The sequence below is a fragment of the Pituophis catenifer genome, unplaced genomic scaffold (genome assembly GCF_029215685.1).
Source record: "Pituophis catenifer annectens isolate HBS135680 unplaced genomic scaffold, rPitCat1.0.hap2 SCAF_10, whole genome shotgun sequence".
Taxonomy (NCBI): Eukaryota; Metazoa; Chordata; class Lepidosauria; order Squamata; family Colubridae; genus Pituophis; species Pituophis catenifer.
Window position 1 is genome coordinate 5,570,520 of NW_027256890.1, and position 23,514 is coordinate 5,594,033.

Here is a 23,514-nt window from a genome sequence, read left to right on the forward strand (position 1 = left end):
AAAATTCATTTTCTGCAGTTGCCTTACTAAATTTATGGAGAGCTGCAGAAACTGTGCAAACTCACATCGCACATGAGAATTTGTTTCACACAAAACGGGCCTTTCTCCAGTTCTTTGACTGAAGGGGTTCAAAGATACAGCAAAAAGGCCCTTCTCAAAGGCAGCTTAAAATCAAGTGCAACCCACCCCACGCTCATCTCAACCATGCCGTGCTTTCTGAGGCTTTAGAAAGAAAAAATAAATAAATCTGAAATTAGAACAAAACAAAATAGCTTAATGAAACTTCACAGTCAAAATATACCTTTTAAGATGAGGAAGGCTTCGGTTCACTCGTGACGCTAAAGCTGGGTTTAGTGTTAGCTTTGCACAGAAGTGAGAATTGTGATTCCTGCACGCTTTCTTCGTCCTCTGAAGGCTCACAAGGATTCAAGTCAAGGTTAATTTCATTTTATGAGGCAACTAAACTGGCTTATTGCAAACGTCAGTGGACAAGATGGTTTCAAACGAACTTTTGGTCAATGCTCAAGTTGTGTCAATTTCAAGCCCTGGGCTAATTTGCTGCTCTGTTTAAGATCCTAAACTAGGATTGCTGGCTCAAATGTAATGCCAAACTACCTTCTGTATTAACAAAAAAACAAAACAAAAAAAAAAGTTTTTGCTCAGCTGGAGGACAGTTGAGCATGAAGACTTAACTCTAGCCCTGATTTTGCCCCAGCTTTATGTGTGAACCGTCTCAGTCTGGGACCAGGAGTAAAGTAACATTATTTAACGACAGTACTGACGTTTCTCAAAAAACGTTTGCAGATTTGCCGCTAAAAAAGGAGGCACTTAAAGATTTCCCCACCCTGTGTCCTTGAAGCGATTAAAACGTTAAAAAACATTTTGTTTATTATGCAGCAGTTTTTAAGATGATTTTAAAAAGGCACAAAAACCGGAGAGAAGAGAAAATAATTTTATGCCCCCAATCTCAATCCTCTTTGCTTTAAAAAATAAAATGCAATTATTATTATGAAACATACCTCTGAAATACAGTGTTTAGGGCTACAGTCAATTGCATTTATGGCTGCTTTAGTTTCAAACAAGACAAAAATTTTGAGATCTCTGGTTTTCTGGGTGATGAATTCTACCCATTTCCAACTGGTAACACTGATGGGCTGGAAGCTTTGCAACTCATCATATATATATATATATTTGCATGTATGTAAATTAAAGCAGCCTTTAAATGAGTCCATCTCGGAGGTTTTTCCAGCTTCCTTCATGTTTTGATTCAGGTCTACAGATATCAAAGCGTGAAGAGTCCTACAAGATCCTTAAACAACTACTTAATTTTGCCATCTTGGAAAACAGAACATCCTCGTTATGGCAAGAAAAGGCATCTTGATGAGAAGTTGGAAGAGTTTCAAGGAGATTCCCAACCTCCGAATAAAGGCTAGGAGAAGTGTGCCGCTAGGATAATTCCAACGATAACAATCAAGAGAGTGACACAAATTAGCATGAACATCAATTTCTGCAAAGAGAGGGGAAACTAGGATTAGCTCATCCCCCAAACAGTGACGTACAGATGTACAAAAACCAAAGAGGTGAGATGTGAATTAACAGAACAACAGAGTTAGAAGGGACCTTGGAGGTCTTCTAGTCCAACCCCCTGCTTAGGCAGGAAACCCCACACCACTTCAGACAAATGGTTATCCAATGTCTTCTTAAAAACTTCCAGTGTTGGAGCATTCACAACTTCTGGAGGCAAGTTGTTCTACTGATTAATTGTTCTCACTGTCAGGAAATTTCTCCTTAGTTCTAGGTTGCTTCTCTCCTTGATTAATTTCCACCTGTTGCTTCTTGTCCTGCCTTCAGGTGCTTTGGAGAACAGCTTGGCTCCCTCTTCTTTGTGGCAGCCCCTGAGATATTGGAAGACTGCTATCACGTCTCCCCTGGTCCTTCTCTTCACTAGACTAGACACACCCAGTTCCTGCAACCGTTCTTCGTATGTTTTGGCCTCCAGTCCCCTGATCAACCTTTGTTGCTCTTCTCTGTGCTCTATTTTGGCATTTTTCATCATAACAGTACAGATGCAAGCCGTTACAAAGCACGGAGGAATGGGGTAGCAAACTGATCTAGAGTGTCGTCTCCTCCCCAAAAGATCTGCTGAAATCAAGCTCGCCTAGATCAGGAGGGGATTACAGACGGTTGATCTTAATCCTCAATCTCCCTTCATCCCGTCCTCTTCTATAAACTGATGAAAAACTCTCCGTAAAAACCTCAAACGTCCATCTTCCTAGCCTTTCAAAAAAAAAAAAAAAAAAGGGGGGGGGCAAGGAAGCAGTGCAAAACCCAACTGGGTTTTTAGCCCAAGAAATATTGGAATGCAAAACAAAAGTGCTTAAGAGGCAATTAGCCACCAGAGATCTAAGTCTCTGTGCAAAATCTGGGTTTTTTGTTTTGTTTTGTTTTGTTTTTTTTGCTGTCAGGCAGCTGGGAAGAAGGCAGGCGTACACACAACATTGCAGCGAGAATACACAGATTACAGTTTTAGAAAAGGTTAACAGGCGAGGCCAGCGAGTTGATTAGTACTTACTGAGAGGTAGCAGGGACAAGTTGCTCACGGACAGTTATCTAAGCGTCACGGCACTCCAACAGCCAAGCCAATTATTAGAGCTAGTAGAGCTAACAGCACCAGCACAACAATGACAATAATCCATTTTTTCTGCCAAAGGAAAACAAGGCGATTGTTTTCAGTTAAGGGTGGTTTTTTGGGGGGGGTTTTCTACATGGAAATGGGAGTCAGTTCTCAACAGGCAGGGAGGAGCTCGGATACAGTGGCTCAGAATGAGCAGGCTTCCCTCGACTTACAACCATTCATTTAGCCCACCCACCCATCCATCCATCTATCCTTCCACCCACCCACCCACCCACCCACCCATCTATCTTCTTTCTTTCTTTCTTTCTTTCTTTCTTTCTTTCTTTCTTTCTTTCTTTCTTTCTTTCTTTCTTTCTTTCTTTCTTTTTCTTTCTTTCTCTTTCTTTCTTTCTTTCCTTCCTTCCTTTCTCTTTCTTTCCCTCCTCCCTCTCTCCCTTCTTCCTTCCTTCCTTCCTTCCTTCCTTTCTTTCCTTCCCTCTTCCTTCCTTCCTTCCTTCCTTCCTTCCTTCCTATCTATCTATCTAGGTCACATGATCCGTATTTGTGACTTTCCCGGCGGGCTTCCAACAAGCAAAGCCAGTGGAGGGAAGGGGGGGGAGGGGAAGGGAAAGGTGGATTCACTTAACAATTGCATGATTCGCTTATAAACAGCTGTAGGCATTCGCTTAGTAACGGTGGTCAAAAGGTCATAAAACCAGGCACGACTGGAGTGGCGTAGGAGGCTAATGCCTCCTACTAAGGCAGCATTTAACATCCAGCTGCCTGCAATTACTGCGAGTTCAATTCTCACCAGGCTCAGGGTTGACTCAGCCTTCCATCCTTTCTAAGATGGGTAAAATGAGGACCCAGTTTGTGGGGGCAATAAGCTGACTTTGTATAAAATATACAAAAGTATGAAGGCTATCGCTTAATGCATTGTAAGCCGCCCTGAGTCTCCGGAGAAGGGCGGCATATAAAAATAAAAAATAAATAAAATAAATAAATAAAATAAATAAATAAACCGCCACGCTTAACGACAGAAATTCAGCTTCCCATTGAGGTTGTAAGTCGAGGACTCTCTGTAATGCTAGAAGGACTGTGGCACGGGAAGGACTGCGGTGGGTAAGCAAGACAACACACAATATATTAAAAAAAAGAACATTGAGAAACAACTGGTCAGGGTTTGCCCATGGGAAAAACTTACTCTACGAGCTTTACTTTGGTATTTGACGGCCTTCTTGGTCTCTTCCTTGGCGTGTTCTACGTAATCCACCGCGTTCATCACGTTCTTCTCGATGCTGTTGACCATTTCGCCCTTTGGGGGAAAAGCCAGAAACGCACACAACAAAACAACAAAGAGCAGAAATTGGCCGTTAATGACACCTTCTGGGAATCCTTTCGACAACAGCAGAATGGCAATGACGCCCCGTTCGAATCAAGCCAAGAATGGAATTATTACATGAAGATGACCAACAGTTATGAGGGCATTCACGGAAACCGAGATGGAAATATTAGGCTGCCTTTATTTATTCCTTTAATAATAATAATAATAACTTTATTGTCATTGTACGTGTATACACAGTATACCCATACAACGAAATTCACTGAACACCCAAAGACAGGTCCAACACACATAACAATCCCCAAACACACTCCCACCCACCACAATTCCCCACCCCTAAAACCACCCAAACATCCACACAACAGACCAAGTAATTCCGTCCAATAGCTCACTGATGGTGGCCCTTTTAGTTCATTGTTGAGTGCAATTATAGCTCTGGGACAAAACTGATTCAGAAAATGTGTGGTCTGAGTTTTAATTATTCTGTATCTTCTGCCAAAAGGCAAGAGTCCGAAAAGATTGTAAGCAGGATGGGAAGAGTCTCTGAGAATGTTGTGCAACTTCCTCAAACAGCGAGATTCGAGATTAAATGTTGGGAGTTTAACTGGGATACCCGGAAATCACATCAACAAAGCAGGAGAGAGGGGAAAAAATAAAACAAAAGAGTAAAAACCAGAAAGCTGGATTGCAAAAATGAATGTTATTTTATTTTGTAGACAGTACAGACATTTTAATAGGGAGTGGAAGTCCACATATCTTCCAAGTTGCCAAAATTGGAAAAACATAAGGTTCCCCAACCGCTTGACTGAAAGCAGCAGGTACTAAAATAAAGCCCATTCGACTAACAATAATTGAAATCTATCTCGATTAAAATGCCGGTGTATGTATGCCATTGATGTGAGTTTGATGAAGCAATTTGGTGAATGGCATGGGCAAAAAGATGAATATATTAACAGAAGAGAGTTTACCTGAGTTGTCCTATCCATCGGCAGACGTGATTATGCAGCAATAAACAGCAAAACGTTTAAAAAGCTCATTACAACATTCACTTCCATGACTTTTTCAAGAAAGGAACTTAAAAGGGTCAGCTCATGAAAATTCAGATTAGCAGCGTGAACAGTAGGGCAACTAATTTCATCCTGTGCTAAAGGATGGAAAACATTCGTAAGCGCATGGGATAATTTTTAGATTTTAGAAGGGAAGCTTTCTGGGAGAAGAGAATTCGAAACTGATCTAAACACCCATATACAGTAAATGGTTTCCCAAGAAATAGTCACAGCCATGAGCGCCCCTGAGAAACGTTTTTCAACCAGAAAATACTATTTGGAATTTGTATCTGATTTATCCAGGGGTGGGGCTGCTGGGGGTTCTCAGGGGTTCGGGAGAACCTCTAGCTAAGATTCTATGCAGTTCGGAGAACCCTCAAATCCCACTCCTTGCTGGCCCCGCCCACCCCTCCCAGGAGTCCCCCCGCGGCCCGTTTTGGATGCAGGTAAGGGCAGGACTCGCGCAGAGGCTTGGGGAGGGCGAAAGACAGGCCTACTGGAAGTTCAGGAAACGGGCCCGTTTCCGGCCTCCACAGGGCTTCCGGAGCCTATGGAGGCTGTTTTCGCCCTCCTGGAGGCTCGAAAAAAACATCCGGAGTCCGGGGAGAGCAAAAACGTCCCTTTCCCGCCGAATTGCAGGAGGCCAACTAGACCATGCCCACCATGGCCACGCCCACCCAGCTACCAGGCAGAGAACCCCTTTCTAAAATTTTTGAAGACAACCCCTGTATAAATAGAATGATAGAATGATTGATGAGATATAGATGAGACTGATACAGAGAAGATAGACAGACAGACAAGGTAGGATAGGATAGGATAAGATATAGATAGAATTGTTTTGCACCAATGTTTCACAAATTACACAAGTGTAATGCAATGTGACGAGTACACTGCGTCCATGACTCAAGGTCTTTTACTAAAATTACCAGCTATTATTGTTTTCCTGCTGAATACAGAACCGGGAAGGGTGCCAAACCAGTATATCCTATTTTACATATGATCTCCATAGCTACTAAGCTAGTACCATTTGCTTAGAACGGGGATTCTACCATCTTAGAAGGCCATTTCCCACGTGGCGAGACCAGTCTTTTAATAACAACGGTTATTATTCCAAGAATGGAGGCCTTTGAACTCTGGTGCTGGAGAAGACTCCTGCGAGTTCCTTGGACTGCAAGGCGATCCAAGCGGTCAGTCCTAGAGGAGATCAACCCTGACTGCTCTTTAGAAGGCCAGATCCTGAAGAGGAAGAAAGGAGAAGAGGGAAGGAAAAAGAAGGGAAGGAAGGAAGGAAGGAGATTATAATGAGAGGGAGGGAGGGTTTGAGGGAAATACTGCCTTAGCACTTGGCCACCACAGGTGCCAGGCCAGATCCTGAAGAGGAAACTCAAATCCTTTGGCCACCTAATGAGAAGGAAGGACTCACTGGAGAAGAGCCTAATGCTGGGAACGATGGAGGGCAAAAGAAGAAGGGGACAGCAGAGAACAAGGTGGCTGGATGGAGTACTGAAGCAGTCGGTGTGAGCTTAAATGGATTCCAGAGGATGGTAGAGGACAGGAAGGCCTGGAGGTACGCTGTCCATGGGGTCGCGATGGGTCGGATGTGGCTTCGCAACTAAGAACAACATTATTCCAGCACGGTTCCACCTACAAAGCACCATCCATGTTATACTTCAGTATTGAAAGACTCACCTGAACCTCCACCAGCATCGCCATGTCCATGAACATTTCATGCAATTCCTGTATGCTCGATTCCAGTTTTATAATATCTTTATGACGTGACTCAATTTCATCGACGGCTGCTCTGGTTAGTTTGGTGTCCAAAATGATCTTCGCGATGTCGGGAGGAAAGGAGAGACACAAAATAAGTACGCTTATTCATTTCCTTTTGATAAGAAGAGAACTTGCTTTAATTCCGTTTGCTTATATTCCCTCAAAGGTCCGTTGGACCAAAAAGATAAAAATCTACACTGAAGCCACTTTTGATATGGCCTGTGGGCCAGTGGTGGGTTTCAAAATTTTTTACTACTGGTTCTGTGGGTGTGGCTTGGTGGGCGTGGCATGGTAGGCATAATGGATAATGTAAAATCTCCATTCCCTCCCCACCCCAGGGGAAGGTTACTGCAAAATCCCCATTTCCTCCCGATCAGCTGGGACTTGGGAGGCAGAGAATAGATGGGCGCAGGGCCAGTCAGAATTTTTACTACCGGTTCTCCGAACTGCTCAAAATTTCCACTATCGGTTCTCCAGAACTGGTCAGAACCTGCTGAAACCCATCTCTGCCGTGGGCTAATCAATAAAACAAACTAAACTAAACTTTTAAACCAACAAATGCAGATTTTTTTAAAAAAATATTTTTTATTATGCAATTTCCTTTGTTATATATATATATATAATGTCCATATCCACAAGGGCAGTGAACTCTCTGTGTATAATCTCTTTTAAATACAGATAATAAACCTTATACACACAATAATTGTAACCATTATTCTCAAAGTCTATTCACCATGATCTTCACTTATCCTTGTAAACATTTTCCGTTATATAATTAAACACTGTTTTGTCTATAATTAGTTAATTAGTTAATATTGTCAAACCTGATGTCACATTTGTAACCATTATCCATCTATTAATCATGTTTACTTATCATAATTATTCAATATTCATTATTTAATTACACTTACTTCATTTTTATTTACATATCCCCCTTAATTTTAAATTTCTAACTTCTGCTTCTATTTTCTAACCATTGATAAAATAATTCCCAAGTTAAAAAGTATTCTGTTTCCTCCTTAGCCTTAATTTTCAATGTTAATCTATCCATTCCAGCAGATTCTAATATTTTCTTTATTACGCTTTCCTCTCTTATTTCAATTTTGTGCATACACAATTCTCGCTACTGTCACCACACGTAAAATTAAATATGTATTTCTTTTATTATATTTTTCCGGTAGGATACCCAACAAAAACATTTCTGGTTTTCAGTCTATTTGCTGCTTTATCATTCCTTCTAAGCCACTGTTTTATTTTTAACCCATATTTTTTTGCCACACCCAACCCAACAAACGCAGATTTGAAATACATACGTCCGAAGTGAAAATGGAAAGATTGCCACTTTCCAACATGTCTTCCAGTTCTTCGTCCGTGGTGGTCTTTCCAGCTAGCGAAAAATGGCAAGAGGTCAGGTTCTTGCAAGGTACGCCATCCATCCCCCTTTCCCTGGCATTTTATTTTTGCTATAATGCCATGATGGCAAACCTATGGCCTGCGTGCCGGAAGTGGCATGCAGAGCCATCTCTCCGGGCATGCGAGCCTTCGCCTGTTGCTCTTTTCGGTTCTGGTGCGCCGGCCAGCTGGTCTTCACGTGTGAAGGAGCATGGAAACCGGAAGAGCGCATGCCGGCTACCTGGTCTTCCGGTTTCTGGTGCGCATGCATGCACAAAGACCAGCGCGCTGGAACCTGGGCGCACTGGACAGCTGCTCTTTCGGTTTCCAATGCGCCAGCTGGTCTTTGAGCGTGCATGCGTGCCAGAAACCAGAAGGCATGCTGGAAACTGGAAGATCATCTTCCCGGTGAGCGCATGCGCACTGGGCAGCTGCTCTTCCGATTTCCTGCCTGTGTGCACGCGCATTCCCGTTTCGGCACTTGGTGCCGAAAAGGTTCGCCAACACTGCTATAAAGCATTGGCAAGATGGGGCGGGTTCTTCGGAGCAGGAGAAAATTAACAAAGGAAAGATCACTCACTTATTTCCAACTGACGGCGTATCTGGTCTTTCGTGCGTTCCCGGAAGATGGTTTGAGTTCCGTTATACATCGTCATAACATCCACAAACTTCCGGGTCAACACTGAATGCTGGAAAAGGTGATATAATAAAGGGGATTTTGCACATAATTAGTTTGAGAGTTCTCTTCTGTAGCAAAGGCCTTTACAGACATTACTGATTAAGTCAGACACAGGGTTGCAGATGTTTATTGAAAGGAGAGATCGAATGGATAAATATATTTATGAACTGTTAGGTAAAGAATGAACTGTTAGAGGTAAAGAATGAACTGTTTAAGAATAAAAGAGAATGGGACGTTGTCTTACCTGAGCGTCCATTTGGTACTCGATGCTCCGACACTCCACTGTATGGGTTACTTTTCTCTGTCATTAGATCGACTGGGTGCCAATCAATTTTTTTTTTTCTCCACAGCTTTGTCCCGCCTCCTCCAACTGCGCATGTCCAGTCTTTTCACGAAGTCCATCCAGAACTATCCTCAGACTGTTATGTTTATTGTATTCAGGACCTTACTCATCGACTTCCATATCTACATCGACTACTGTCCTCCTGTAATTGTCACTGTAGAGAAAAAATTAAAGAACACCCCAGCCGGACCAGGTGATGGACAGTAACTGGGCGGGTCGGAGTGTCGGAGCATCGAGTACCAAATGGACGCTCAGGTAAGACAACGTCCCATTTACCTCCTCGATGCTCCGCCACTCCACTGTATGGGACTTACCCAAGCCTAATTGATTTGGGAGGGAACTGCATCCATCTCCTGGCCATGGCTGGGAATTATTGCTTGTAATACTCTCCTACCAAAAGCCGCATCTGTGGATGCAAATGTATCTATTCTGTAGTGTCTTATAAAAGAGGAAATAGATGACCAAGTGGCCGCTTTACAAATTTCCTCTATAGATGCTTGTTTAGCCCAAGCTATCGATGTAGCTGCACTTCTCCTAGAATGTGACACTATACCCCCAGGTACTTGATAACCTTTCAATTTATATGCAGTCGAAATGCATAACTTGATCCATCTACCTATCGTTGCTGATGACACTTTCTGACCCATAGTTGATGGCAGAAATGAAATCAGTAAAGCTTCTGTCTTTCTAAATTCCGCTGTCTTAGTTAAATAATATTTCAATGCTCTACGTACATCTAACGTATGCCACATCTTTTCCTTCGGATGTTTCGGATCTGGGCAGAAGTTTGGTACTATAATTTCCTGCGCCCGATGAAAAATAGTATTGATTTTAGGAATAAACGTCGGATCTAGTTTCATGACAACTCTATCCGGAAAAAACACACATAAATCTTTTCGAATTGACAATGCTGCCAATTCCGACACTCTCCTTGCTGATGTTATAGCCAACAAAAATGCTAATTTAATTGTCAAATGTCGTAAAGATGATTCTTTAATGGGCTCATAAGGATCAGATGTTAAAGATTGCAACACCAAATTAAGATCCCAATTCGGAAATCTATGTACCACAGGTGGTCTTAAATTTACTGTACCATGTAAAAATGATTTTATTCTCTCATCCTGAGATATAGGATGTTTTCTATCTGTTGATAGTACTGTGGCTAATGCAGCTACCTGACGTCTCAGAGTTGCTGGAGCCAATCCTTTATCGAAACTTAACTGTAGGAATCTAAGAATGTCTTGAATGGACGCAGATGTAGGGTCTATATGGTTTTCCAAGCACCAAAGAGCAAATTTCCTCCAAGTCGCGTTGTAAATGCGAATTGTGGCTGGCCGTCTGGCTGCTTGAATAGTGGCAATAACATCATTCGGTAAATGGTCCTTCATTAAACGAATCCGTTCAAGCGCCAGACGGTCAACTGCAGCCATTCTGGATCTGGATGAAATATTGCTCCCTGACTTAGAGAAGTACTGTCCAGTGGCAACTTCCATGGTTTGTCTATTGATCGATCCTTTAGGTCTGCAAACCACTCTCGACGTGGCCAGTATGGAGCTATCAGAATGAGATCTGCTTTTTCGCTCATCATCTTTCTGATTACATATGGAATGATCGGAATAGGTGGAAATGCGTAAAGAAGCCCCTTCGGCCATGGGGCCCTCAACGCATCCTGATTTTCTGCCCCCGGAGCTGGGAACCTGGAGAAAAATCTTGGGAGTTGTTTGTTCTTCTCTGTTGCAAACAAGTCCACTATCGGTGTTCCATATTTGATTACAATCAGGTTGAACAGTCGTGGATATAACATCCATTCTGCCTGATCTATTATTCCTCTGCTTAACCAATCTGCTTGTTGATTTAGTGATCCTGAAATGTGTTCTGCTCTTATTGAACTTAAATTTCTTTCTGCCCATGCCATCAATCTCTCTGTCTCGCTCATGAGAGACTTTGACCTTGTTCCTCCCTGCCTGTTTAGGTGTGCCTTCGTGGCCATGTTGTCTGTGAGAATTAAAACATGTTTCTGTGCTAACTCCCTGTGGAAATGTCGAAGTGCTAATCTGACCGCTCTCAGCTCTAACCAATTTATGTTCTGTTGTTTTTCGACTAACGACCACGTCCCTTGAGCTAATTGAGAGTTCAGATGCGCCCCCCATCCTAGGAGACTTGCATCTGTTGTCAGAATGACTCTGGCTGGTTCTAGAAACAGAGTCCCTTTGAATAAGGCCGGGGATAGCCACCATTTCAGCGAAATTCTCACAGACGGAGGAACCTTTATTTTCTTTAAGGAATTGGCTATTCCTTGTTTCTGAAATGGCAATAGAAGCCATTGCAGTTGACGAGAATGGCGTCTGGCCCACGGTACAATGTTGATCGACGATATCAGTTTTCCCAAAAGTTGGGATAACATTAACAGGGAAACAGTTCTGTGAAATAGAACCTGTGAAATCAAATTCCTTATGCTGTTTTGTCTGTCTTTTGACAGATACACCATGCCTTGCTTTGAGTCTATAATTGCTCCAAGGTGCAATAACCTTGTCGTGGGTACTAGATGACTCTTGTCCCAATTTATCGTAAGACCATGATCTTGTAGAGATTTGATCACTATTTCTCTGTCCCGTTGAGCCTTTTGTATTGTCGAAGACAGTATCAGAATATCGTCCAAATAACAAACAATTCTTACCGACTGTTCTCTGAGAGTGGCCGCTACTGCTGCCATGAGTTTCGTGAACGTACGAGGGGCTGATGATAGGCCAAAAGGCATCGCTCGGTATTGAAAATGTTGGGTCCCGTAAGCAAATCTGAGAAATTTGCGGTGTGCAGGATGTATGGGAATATGAAGGTATGCTTCCTTCAGATCTATGGATTGCATGAGATCGTTTGATCGAACACATCTGAGTACTGTTCTCAAGGAATGCATTTTGAAGCGTCGGTACCTCACATGCAGATTCAAATGTTTCAGATTTAGAATACCGCGCCATCCACCCGAGCTTTTGGGCACAAGAAATAATATCGAATAAAATCCCTTTGTCTGTTGAAATAGAGGAACCTCTTCGATTGCTTTTATTTCCAATAAATGCTTTATCTCCATTTTCATAAGATGTTGTTTGGACTGAATCAATGGTAGGGAACATTGAATGTAAGAGGAAGGGGGAAATGAAATGAACTCCAACTGAAGTCCGTCTGTTACAGTTTGTATTATCCAATTGTCTGTTGTCGACATTTCCCATTGGTGATAGAACAATTGGATTTTGCCGCCAATGGGAAAATGCATCAAAGAGTCATTTTCCACGACGGAAGGAACGAAAACTCGTTCCTCTAAATGGCCTTTTGAACCCTGCCTGACGTCTTCCCCTGTCCCGAAAGGAAGAACTTTCATTGGCATTGTTGTACTGTTGGTAAGATGTACGTGAAGAGTAGGATCCACCAAATCCCTGCTCAGAACGAAATGGCTGCCGTGGAAACGGAGAAAACCGACGATCAGAACGTCTATAAGCTAAAGGTAATACTTTCTTTTTATCCCGTCCTTCCACTAGAACGGCATCTAAAGATTTTCCAAACAGAGAATGACCCTGATATGGAGCTGATGTCAAACGCCATTTTGATCTCATATCTGCACGCCATTGACGTAACCATAAAAGACGCCTAGAAGTAACAGTAGACGCAAGGGCTCTAGAAGCAAACTTTGCAGCGTCTAAAGAAGCATCTGCGGCATATTCCGCTGCCGCAATCAATTTTGCCATATCATGTTGGGTGCGATTATCTTGAAATGGTACTCTATCCTTCAGTTGTCTGAGCCATACAAGTGAGGCTCTGTTAAAAAAAGATGCAGATGTAGCTGCCTTGATAGCCCAGGCTGCTGCTTGATGTGTTTTTTTGAAAGTTAACTCCGCTTTTTTATCTTCCTGTCTTAAACCATCTCCTGCATCTCCAACTAACACAGATGATGAGGAAAGACTAGCTATTGGCTCATCTATTGATGGTACTTGTAAAATCGTATCTAATTTTGGAGATGCACAATAAAGTTTTTTATCAAAGTTATTTGGAACTGAAATTGAACCTGCTCGTTCCCAAGGTTTCTGGACAACTTGGGCAAATAAATCAGGATAAGGAACAAAATCACTATCCGAAGTAGGTACTGGAAAAAGATTATTCATCGAATCAACCAGATTATTAGAAGAAGAAGATTGGTTAGAATCACTATTCATATTTGTAGCTATTTTTGCTTTACGAAGGAGTGACTTAAATAGAGCAGAATTAAATAAACCTTGAAATGCCGGTTTGTCAACCACTTCTCCATCATCATCAGATAAATCAAATTCTTCCATGTTATCCTCTGGATCAATCAGTTCTGGTGAATTGCCTCCTTGTACAGAATGTGAAAACTCAGCCCTAGGTACCTGATAATGGCCAGAATGGACAGCCACTGGTTCCTTAGGTGCTACAGGTAAACCTGAGTATTGTAAACCTGTTTGGAATATTCTGGTAAAAGTCTGGGTCAAAAAGGCCTGAAATTCTGAATTTTGTTCAGAAAGGGAATCCTCCCCAAGCCTAAGTCCAGCCACAGTTGGCGTAAACGTGGCCTCTGGGACTGACCTTGTCAAATTTTTAATAAAAGGCCCTGATGGAACTGCTTCTTGTACTATAAATTCCTCTGGATTTTGGTCCATGTTCTGACCAGTCGCCAATGGGGCTGCAATATTTTTTAGGTTAGGAACCGAATCCTGAATCATGCTCTGCTGACCTTGGTTCAACTGGGAATTAAGCATAATTAGGTCATTTTCCCCACTTTGAATATTTGTCTGTGCCAAGCGCTTTGCTTTATCGAATTGCCTTTCCAAGGCATTATGTCTGCGCTGATCTTGTCTAGTTATTCTCAAAGCCCCATCTGCTTGAGAGGATTGATGCTGATGAGAATGCCCTGAAGCTTTGGATTTAACCTTTTTTTGTCTGGTTGGCTTAGGAGAAGGTACTCTAATAGGGGATGGACTTTGATCCAACTCAGAAGAAATTACCTCTTCTGCCATAATAAGTCACACAACACCCCCGAAATTAGAATAAGACTTTGAATAAAAAATTATACTTTCCTGTAATAATTAGCTGCTTTTCACAATCAGGAGTCAGGACCCAGACCAAACGCTGGTACTGTCCCTCACACAGCTTCCACCAGGCTTGGTTAGCCAAACCCTCTAACCGCTCTGACCAGATGACGGTTGGGCGCAGTAACGGCGGTTCAAAGAGATGACGTTATTGCTGTTTGATCCTGCCGGACCATTAGCAAATTAGCCGCTCTTCTTTCGGCTGCTGAAAGCGCCCATTATTCCTTTCTGGAAGCCGGCTCCTGAATAGTTAAGTTTGCCGGCAAGGCAGGGACTTTAAAACTGCCGCTAATGAGGCTTAAATAGCGAGAGCGGTTTTGCCGGCACGTCAGTAATCCGCTCCTCGCTCGCGGCTACAATCAGCTGAGGGAAGTTCAAACTTCCCTAAAGTCTTCAATTATCGCTTTTAACAGCAGCGAAAGGCGCCCCAGCCGGGAACGCCTATTCGCGCAGCAACAAACAGTTTAAGTTAAACTCCTCTTTTATTTTACGATCTAAATAAGTCGCTTAAAACAATAGAAAGATAGGCACTAGTCTGATCACCAGCGACTGAGTGAAAAGACTGGACATGCGCAGTTGGAGGAGGCGGGACAAAGCTGTGGAGAAAAAAAAAAATTGATTGGCACCCAGTCGATCTAATGACAGAGAAAAGTAACCCATACAGTGGAGTGGCAGAGCATCGAGGAGGTAAATAAATGTGGGTGAATGTGGGAGAGGAGAAAAAAAACAATAAACTTGTTTAAAAAAAAAAGGAGAGATTGAATGGGTAGAATTAATGGCCTTGAGGAACAGAAGAAAGAGCCACTACCAAGACAACAGTTGGATAAAAGAAACCTCAGTCCAGGGCAGAAATGTAATCTGAGAAAGTGTCTCACACATGACCAGCCCCAGCCCCCAGGGAGGGAGGACATAAAGGTAAAGGTTCCCCTCGCACATATGTGCTAGTCGTTCCCGACTCTAGGGGGCGGTGCTCATCTCCGTTTCAAAGTCAAAGAACCAGCGCTGTCAGATGTCTCCGTGGTCATGTGGCCGGCATGACTAAATGCCGAAAGGTCAGCAATTCGGCGGTTCAAATCCCTAGCGCCGCGTAACGGGGTGAGCTCCCATGACTTGTCCCAGCTTCTGCCAACCTAGCAGTTCGAAAGCAGGTAAAAAATGCAAGTAGAAAAATAGGGACCACCTTTGGTGGGAAGGGAACAGCGTTCTGTGCGCCTTTGGCATTGAGTCATGCCGGCCACATGACCACGGAGACATCTTCGGATAGCGCTGGCTCTTCGGCTTTGAAACGGAGATGAGCAGCGCCCCCTAGAGTCAGGACTAGCACATATATGCAAGGGGTACCTTTACCTTTAAGTCTAGTCTAAATCTATTCTCTGTCGATCTGCCAGTCTGCCTGCCTGCCTACTTACCTACCTATTTCATTTATATAAGTGCCTGCCTGCCTAGCTCTAGTTTTCACTCTTTCTCATAACAATAGGTCACACTAAGAATGATGGCCGACATCCAACTAGGCTCCTTGTTGAGACGATTCAGCAAGACCATTGTTTGCTTTTTAACAAGAGCCTTGACACCCTTTTCAATGCCACACTGGACACCGCGAAAGAGGAGGAAGCAAAAATGCCTCACAATGCGCTTCCTCCGCGGGAAGTTAAAGCAAATTCAAGACGCAGCCTGCGATTCTCTTCTGCATCCTTCTCTTTGAAACCAGGCCAACAAAAGGCATGTCACGAGTTTCCTTTCTTCTCCCAAGGAATTTATAAGCAATACCCCTCCCCCGCACCCCACCCCCTGCCCAGCTAGGGCTCTCTCATCTTTGATGGTGGTTTGCCAAGACTGACTTTCCTTTGCTACGTGTACCTGTGATTTTCGTATCCGGACATCTGCAGAGGTTCGATTGATGTTCTCTTCTCGAGCTAAACTTTGTTCCATGGCTGTGAAACAGACAAAACAATCTCAGAGATGATAGTCGTTACCCCTTATTCATTCACCCATCCATCCATCCATCCATCCATCCATCCATCCATCCATCCTTCCATCCATGCATACATACATACAGGTAAAGGTTCCCCTCGCACATATGTGCTAGTCATTCCCATATGTGCTAGTTTGTGGGGGCGGTGCTCATCTCTGTTTCAAATTTAAAGAGCCAGCCCTGTCCGAAGACGTCTCCATGGTCATGTGGCTGGCATGACTCAACGCCAAAGGCGCACGGAATGTTGTTACCTTCCCACCGAAGGTGGTCCCTATTTTTCTACTTGCATTTTTTTACGTGCTTTCGGACTGCTAGGTTGGCAGAAACTGGGACAAGTCACCCCGTTACGCGGCACTAAGGATTTGAACCACTGAACTGCCAACCTTTCAATCAAGCTCAGCGACTTAGCCACTGAGCCACCGCATCCATACATAGATACATACATAAAAAATTAAATGTTTGGTACCACTTGGATTAATAATGACAATTAAGATCCCCCACCCCAAACTCTCATGCAGTACAAGTACAAAGAAGGCGATCCACAGAACAATCTACACTGAACTGTAGCAAAGATAAGTAAGTAAGTAAGCTTTATTGCGATCAGAGACCAAATTAAAATACACATAGAAGGGGAGTATATTTTACAAATATAAATAGATCATGTGACAGTAGCAAAGATACTTTTTTCTGGCACCTTCGTAAAAATTTCTATATAGTGTTATTTTTCATGGTTTCAGCGCTTATATTTTTACTCACAGGGTATACTTACACTTCAATTTAACACGGACGATATTGGCTGTTTTTCTGATTTCTTTGTTCAATTCTTCGAGTTCTTCCTTCGTTTCTTTAACAAAAGGAGAAATGGGAATTCTGCTTAAGAGCTCAGTATGATACAAACAAACATTGTCCACCTCCTACTGAACACACAATGATGCCCTTCCTGTCGCCAATGCAGAGTTTTTGTTCAGCAGATATATTCTCATTGTGCCCAGAGAAAGAAATATCTGCCTCTACCTAGGATCGAACTCACAGCCTCCTGATTGTGAGGCGAGAGCGCCACCTCTAGGCCAACCGCACCATTCAATGATGTTCCCATACAGGATCCTGGAATTAGGGAATCTCTGAACTAGGATGGACAACATCAGGAGTCAAGAGTCCACACGAGAATCAGGTCAGCATGAAATTGGTGCTAGATACATCAATGGAATTCAAGAAGGGATGAACCTTTGTGAGAATGTAACTGTCAGACTTCGATGCTATCTCAAAATAAATGAATTTCCAAACTGCCAATCTTTAAGGAAATTTTCTCTTTATTCGAGTACAGCAACCGGATCATGGCTCGTGCGGTCAGGACTGACCTTTGCCCCCCAATCCCTCCCTTTCCGATCCCCAATTCTCTGCTTCTCATTGGCTATCTTCCAAGTCACTCTCCTGACTCCTTTCCTCGTCAGTTCACAGGAATGTTTCCCCCCTCTTCATTTCCAAGGAGACCGAGCTTCAAAGGGATTTAGCAGGCAAAAATTCAGGCTTTATCTCCCTTTTCTATGTCAGCGCTGAGACGCTGACAGTAACATCTCTAGGCTGATGACTCTCTTGACTCCTCCACCAGGCTGTCTGTCCTTCCCCTATACATGTCACCCAAACTCACACCAGGCTGTCTTCCACGGGTGAAGAGCAAATGATGACCCTGCCCCAAATTTTGTCCCATGTCTCACATTCAGTTCTGATCTCTTTTTCCTTCTGCTATCGAAGGACAAAGACTCCGAAGTTGAAAAGGGTTATCAAGGTTGCACCCTGATCAATACATTAACTCTTGTCAACGGCTTGAAATCCTACATGGGTTTTCATAATAGCCTTCAGGAGCTCTCGAGACCAATACGAACAAATCAGAGAAAGGATTTCCACCCACCAGCTCTTGCAACTCACGAAAACCTGTTTCCTTTTTCCTGTCCAAAAAAAATTCAGCTTTATCTCCCAGCACTCTTCGACTGGAGTTCACAAGAAGCATCCTCTATACTCCAGTCACTGATCAGTTGACCAAAAGCAAGAATTTACAGGCAAGGATATCTCTGTGTATTATGTATCTTGAAGCAGAACTGCAATCTTTTTTTTTTTTTTACTCTTATTATTATTAGAGATTATTAGAGAGCCAGTTTGGTCTAGTGGTTAAGGAACCAGGCTAGAAAACAGGAGATCGTGAGTTCTAGTCCTGCCTTAGGCATGAAAGCCAGGTGGATGGCTTTGGGCTAATCACCAGGAGACTGTGAGTTCTAGTCCCGCCTTAGGCATGAAAGCTGCCTGGGTTACTTTGGGCCAATCACCAGGAGACAGTGAGTTTTAGTCCCGCCTTAGGCATGAAAGCTACCTGGGTGACTTTGGGCCAATCAACCAGGAGACTGTGAGTTCTAGTTCTGCTTTAGGCATGAAAGCTGCCTGGGTTACTTTGGGCCGATCAACCAGGAGACTGTGATTTCTAGTCCCGCCTTAGGCATGAAAGCCGGGTGGATGGCTTTGGGCCAATCACCAGGAGATTGTGAGTTCTAGTCCTGCCTTAGGCATGAAACCCAGCTGGGCGACTTTGGCCCAGTTCCTCTCTCTCTCTCTCAGCTCAACCCACCTCACAGGATTGTTGTGATGAGGAAATAAGCGGAGGATATATTGGATATGATCACCACCTTGATTTATTTGTAAAAATAATAGGCAGGAATGCAAATAAAAATAAGGCAGGAATGCAAATAAATAGATAAATAAAATACTCCCAATATTGTAGATCCCCCTGCTGAGCCGCTAATCAATTCAGCAGCACAGATTCCCAGTGCTGACTTTCCCCTCTGCTCTTAGGGTGAATATATAAAGAGAAAGTATTTGAACTTGAAATCTCTATACCCATGATGGCAAACCCATGGCATGCGTGACACAGGTGGCACGTGGAGCCCTATCTGTGGGATGCGAGCGTTGCCCTAGCTCAGCTCCAGCACACATGCAGGCGCCGACCAGCTGATTTTCAGGCCTTCCGGGCCCACCGGAAGTCCGGAAACGGGCCATTTCTGGCCTCCAGAGGATGGAGAAGGCCGTTTTCGACCTCCCCAGGCTCCAAGAAAGCCTCTGGAGTCTGGGGAGGGTGAAAAATGGGCCTAACAGGCCCACCATGCCATCACTTGTCAAAAGGGGAGGGAGCGCTGGTGGTGGTGGTGTTGCATGCACATGCGTGGGAGAGGTGGGGCACATTGAATTATGGGTGTGGGCATGCACGACCCTCTGTGCTCCTCCCGCTTTTGGCATGCGACGGCAAAAAGGTTAGCCATCACTGCTCTATACAGTCCTTCAAAATGTATGATGCTTTATATGCGGTAATTATAATTTCAATTCATTATACAGGGGAACAACAGCAGTGCTATTACACAAACATCCATTTTAACGTTGAAGCTGGGTTTTTTCTTTTTTTTAAAAAAAAAACTATGCTTGTCCCTTCATAACCCTTAGCCGAACAGCCGTACCAAGCACGGCTGGCATGGCTCTGGAGACCTCTGTATCCTGTATTTAGCTCATTTTATACATGAATCCAAGAACGAAGAACTAAAATTAGCCCACAATTATAAGTGCTAGAGAAAACAAGTGGATTTTTTTAAAAAGCTGAAGTTAGTGGGGTTAGCAGTCTTGGTATATACCGTGTTTTAATTCTTCCCAAAGCGAAGAATTATTATTTTCTTGGAAGTAAGGCTTAGCGATTTTAATGGAACACACTTCTTGCATTCCATCCCTCACTCTGCTAAACAAATAATTCCCTCAACACTGTCAAATTAACTACTAAGACTGTATGACTATTCTTCTTCTCATCCTTACTAGTACCTATCTCTTCCCACTTACGGCTATATCCATGTTGCTTGTATCTTTTCAACTTATATTATTTTTATTGTCTCCTGGTATGATCTGATTGCTTATTAGTATCCTATGACTATCACTAAGTATTGTATCTTATGATTCTTGACGAATATATTTTATTATTTCTTGGTGCATACAGAGTATGCACCAAAGACAAATTCCTTGTGTGTCCAATCACACTCGGCCAATAAAGAATTCTATTCTATTCTATTCTGTTCTGTTCTGTTCTGTTCTGTTCTGTTCTGTTGTTCTGTTCTATTCTTCTCCTTCTATTCTATTCTTCTCTCCTCCGCCTCTATTCTATTCTTCCTTCTTCCTCCTCCTCCATTCTCTTCTTCTCCTTCTATTCTCTCCTCCTCCTCTATTCTCTTCTTCTTCCTCTTCCTCTTCCTCTTCCTCTTCTGTTTTGTTCTGTTGTTCTGAATTCTATTCTACTCTACTTTACTCTATTCCATTCTCTCTCCTCTCCGCTCCCCCCTCTATTCTATTCTATTCTATTCTATTCTATTCTATTCTATTCTATTCTATTCTATTCTATTCTATTCTATTATTCTATTCTATTCTATTCAAGTGTTTGAGTGGAATAGTGTAGAAATAGCTCACAACTTTGATTTTTTGGAGGATTGAATCTTTGGCCATATACTCATCAGAGACACCCTCTCACCCACCCCAAAAAATATAGCAAAGTCTCAATTTAATAGCCCAATTAAGAGGGTTGGAGTTGTTTACTCCTAATTATCTATTCAATGCACCGTATGTTATCCACTGGTCATTTCACGACCTTGATGGTGACTTTATGCCAACACAACACAAATTTCATCCATTGCCTTTGCTGCCCATTGCATCGTGATCTGCTCAATTGTGATTTTGCTGCTTTTCACACCATTCCTTGCAGTTATTATTATTTGGCAGTTGCACAGAGTTGGGAAAACTTACTATCTTTTGGATGTGTGGCCGAGAGGATGACGCTGTGCTTCTTCCTCACTTCTTCTACAACATCTGAGATTTTAGAGATATATTTCCTAACTTCCTCGACCTTTGAAAAGGAGAAAAAAAGACATCAAGAAGAAGCAGGTTTAAATTTACAGATTGTTAGTGCTCTATTGTAGATGGTAAGTGGCATCCAAGCAGACTCATCAATCAATCAATCAATCAATCAATCAATCAATCATAAACGCAGGCAGTCCTTGACTTGGAACAGTTCATTTAGTTCATTTAGTGACTCTATAAACAGCTTTGAAAAAAAAAAAGTGATTCAGGTTTTTTCATACTTACAAAACCCTTGCAACATCCCCAGGTCACCTGATCAAAATATCAAATATGATCAAAATTCCTTCCTTTCCCTTCCCTTCTTTCCTTTCCTACCCTTCCCTTCCTTAACGTTCCTTCCCTTCCCTTCTTCCCCCAAAGTGCTTTTTCAAGAGGCAACTGGACTCTTGCTTTTCTTTGAAGACCTTTCACTTCTCATCTAACAAGCTTCTTCAGCTGAAGAGGCTGAATGAGCTGAAGAAGCTTCTTGGATGAGAAGCGAAACGTCTTCAAAAGAAAAACAAAGGAAGCCCAGGTGCCTCTTGAAAAAGGCACCTTTGGGACAGCCGTGACCTGGATGACTGAGAATCTCCAGAGACATTGGGGACAGTCCCTAAAGCGTGGGAAGCCACGTGTGACCCTTGTCTGGCACCCACGAGGGATTACAAAACTCAGGGGAATCCTGCCAAACACATCTGGATGTAGCTTCTGGAGCTTGAGAGTCTACAGTGCTATTTGTCTCTGGGCAAATCCAAGGCAAAGCCATTACAGGTCATCCTCAACTTTACAACAGTTCATTTAATGACCGTTCTAAGTTACGACGACACTGAAAAAGGGGACTAAGGAGCATTTTTCGCACTTAGGACCCTTGCAGCTGTCAGGCCTGGAAGCCATCATTGGATCTTCAGGCCTGCCACATTTACTGCTGTGGGAAACTGGGAGGGGGGATTGTATGGAGCTTGTGTGATATATAGTCATAATAACATTCCTTTCTCAGAGAGTCAAGGACATCTTGCCCTGCATCTGGAGGGCTGGAACTGGGAGGCATCTCCAGTTGGGACGGTGCTTTGATTGGACCGTGTGATTGACATGTGGGTCAGGGACTTGAAATTTTCTTTGGGTGGGGAAAACCTGGAAACTTTCAGATTCGGGTTTTCCCAGATGTGCCAATATGACACCTCTAATAAAATGGAACTTTGAGGAACTTCAAGCCTTGGAGTCTTCTTTCGTTGGGGGTGTTACTTGGAGCCCTGACATCAGCATCCCTACGGTCAGGTGATTTGCATTTGGACGTTGACCACTGACTCACATTTATGACGGTCACAGCGTCCTAGAGTCACGTGATCCCCCCTTTTGCAACCTTCTGACAAGCAAAGTCACTGGGGGGGGGGAGAGAGAACCAGATTCACTTAGGAACCGTGTCACTCATTGAAGAACTGCAGTGACTCGCTTAAGCAAAGTGGCGAGAAAAGTCGTAGAATGGGGCAAAAGTCACTTAACAAATGTCTCGCTTAGCGACATAAACTCCGGGCTCAAATGTGGTCGTTAAGTTGGAGACTACCTGTATTTTTCCTATTTTCTTGAGAAAAGTTACACGCTCCGAAACAACCCAACGTCTTGGAGGCCAACTAGATCACAAAAAAAGAGTAGGCGTTAAATTACAGTGGTCCGTGACTCCCCTTTAGTGACCGTTCGAAGTTACAACGGCGCTGAATTCGGACGCTTCTGCAACTGGTTCATATTTATGATGGTTGCAGTGTCCCGGGGTCGCTTGATCCCCTTTTGTGACCTCCTGATAAGCAAAGTCCACGGGGAAGCCTGACTCACTTCACAAGCAACCGTGTCACTCACTTAACATCTATGGCGGTTCACATAACAACCGGGCGAGAAAGGTTGTAAAAGGAGCAAAACTCACTCGACAACCGCCTCACTTAGCAACAAAAAGGTGGGGTTCAATTGTGGCCATAAGTCGAGGACTCCTTGCATTAAGAAAGTTGTTTCCCGCGTATATTTTTTTTACCTGTAGGAAAAAGTCTTCCATGTAATGGTCACTCTCGACGACAACCGTCGCTTCTCCATCTTCGTTTTGAGTGCGCTAAAAGAAGCAGAAATATTTCACCGTGTGAGTAACCCTTTTCCAAAGCTACAAAATGCAGATTAGGCGAAAATGAGCTCAAAAACAGTAACTGTGAGAGGGACCTTGGAGTCCTAGCGGATGATCCCTTAAACACGAGCCAGCTGTGTGCGGCAGCCGCTGCCAAAAAAGCAAATACAATCCTTGGTTGTAAAAACAGAGGCATAGAACCAAAATCAGGTGACGTATTAGTACCGTTTTAAAAAGCCAATCGGGAA

The 23,514-nt window shown here is 43.2% G+C and overlaps 1 protein-coding gene across 2 annotated transcripts; it reads right to left on the reverse strand.

The window, feature by feature from the left end:
- Positions 1 to 1,200: 1,200 nt before the first annotated feature.
- STX2 (syntaxin 2) lies at positions 1,201 to 23,252 on the reverse strand. Of its 2 annotated transcripts, XM_070950321.1 has the most exons (9): positions 23,183 to 23,252; positions 21,070 to 21,169; positions 17,021 to 17,095; positions 16,137 to 16,210; positions 8,745 to 8,853; positions 8,086 to 8,159; positions 6,692 to 6,829; positions 3,819 to 3,929; positions 2,497 to 2,701 (listed from the first exon to the last, which is right to left on the reverse strand). In XM_070950321.1, the coding sequence occupies exons 1-9, from the start codon at positions 23,201 to 23,203 to the stop codon at positions 2,618 to 2,620; spliced, it is 786 nt and encodes a 261-aa protein (XP_070806422.1). In that variant the 5' UTR covers positions 23,204 to 23,252; the 3' UTR covers positions 2,497 to 2,617. The 2 variants fall into 2 exon arrangements, with proteins under 2 accessions (XP_070806421.1, XP_070806422.1); XM_070950320.1 differs by lacking the exons at positions 2,497 to 2,701; positions 16,137 to 16,210; positions 17,021 to 17,095; positions 21,070 to 21,169; positions 23,183 to 23,252 and adding exons at positions 1,201 to 1,507; positions 9,088 to 9,138.
- Positions 23,253 to 23,514: the final 262 nt, after the last annotated feature.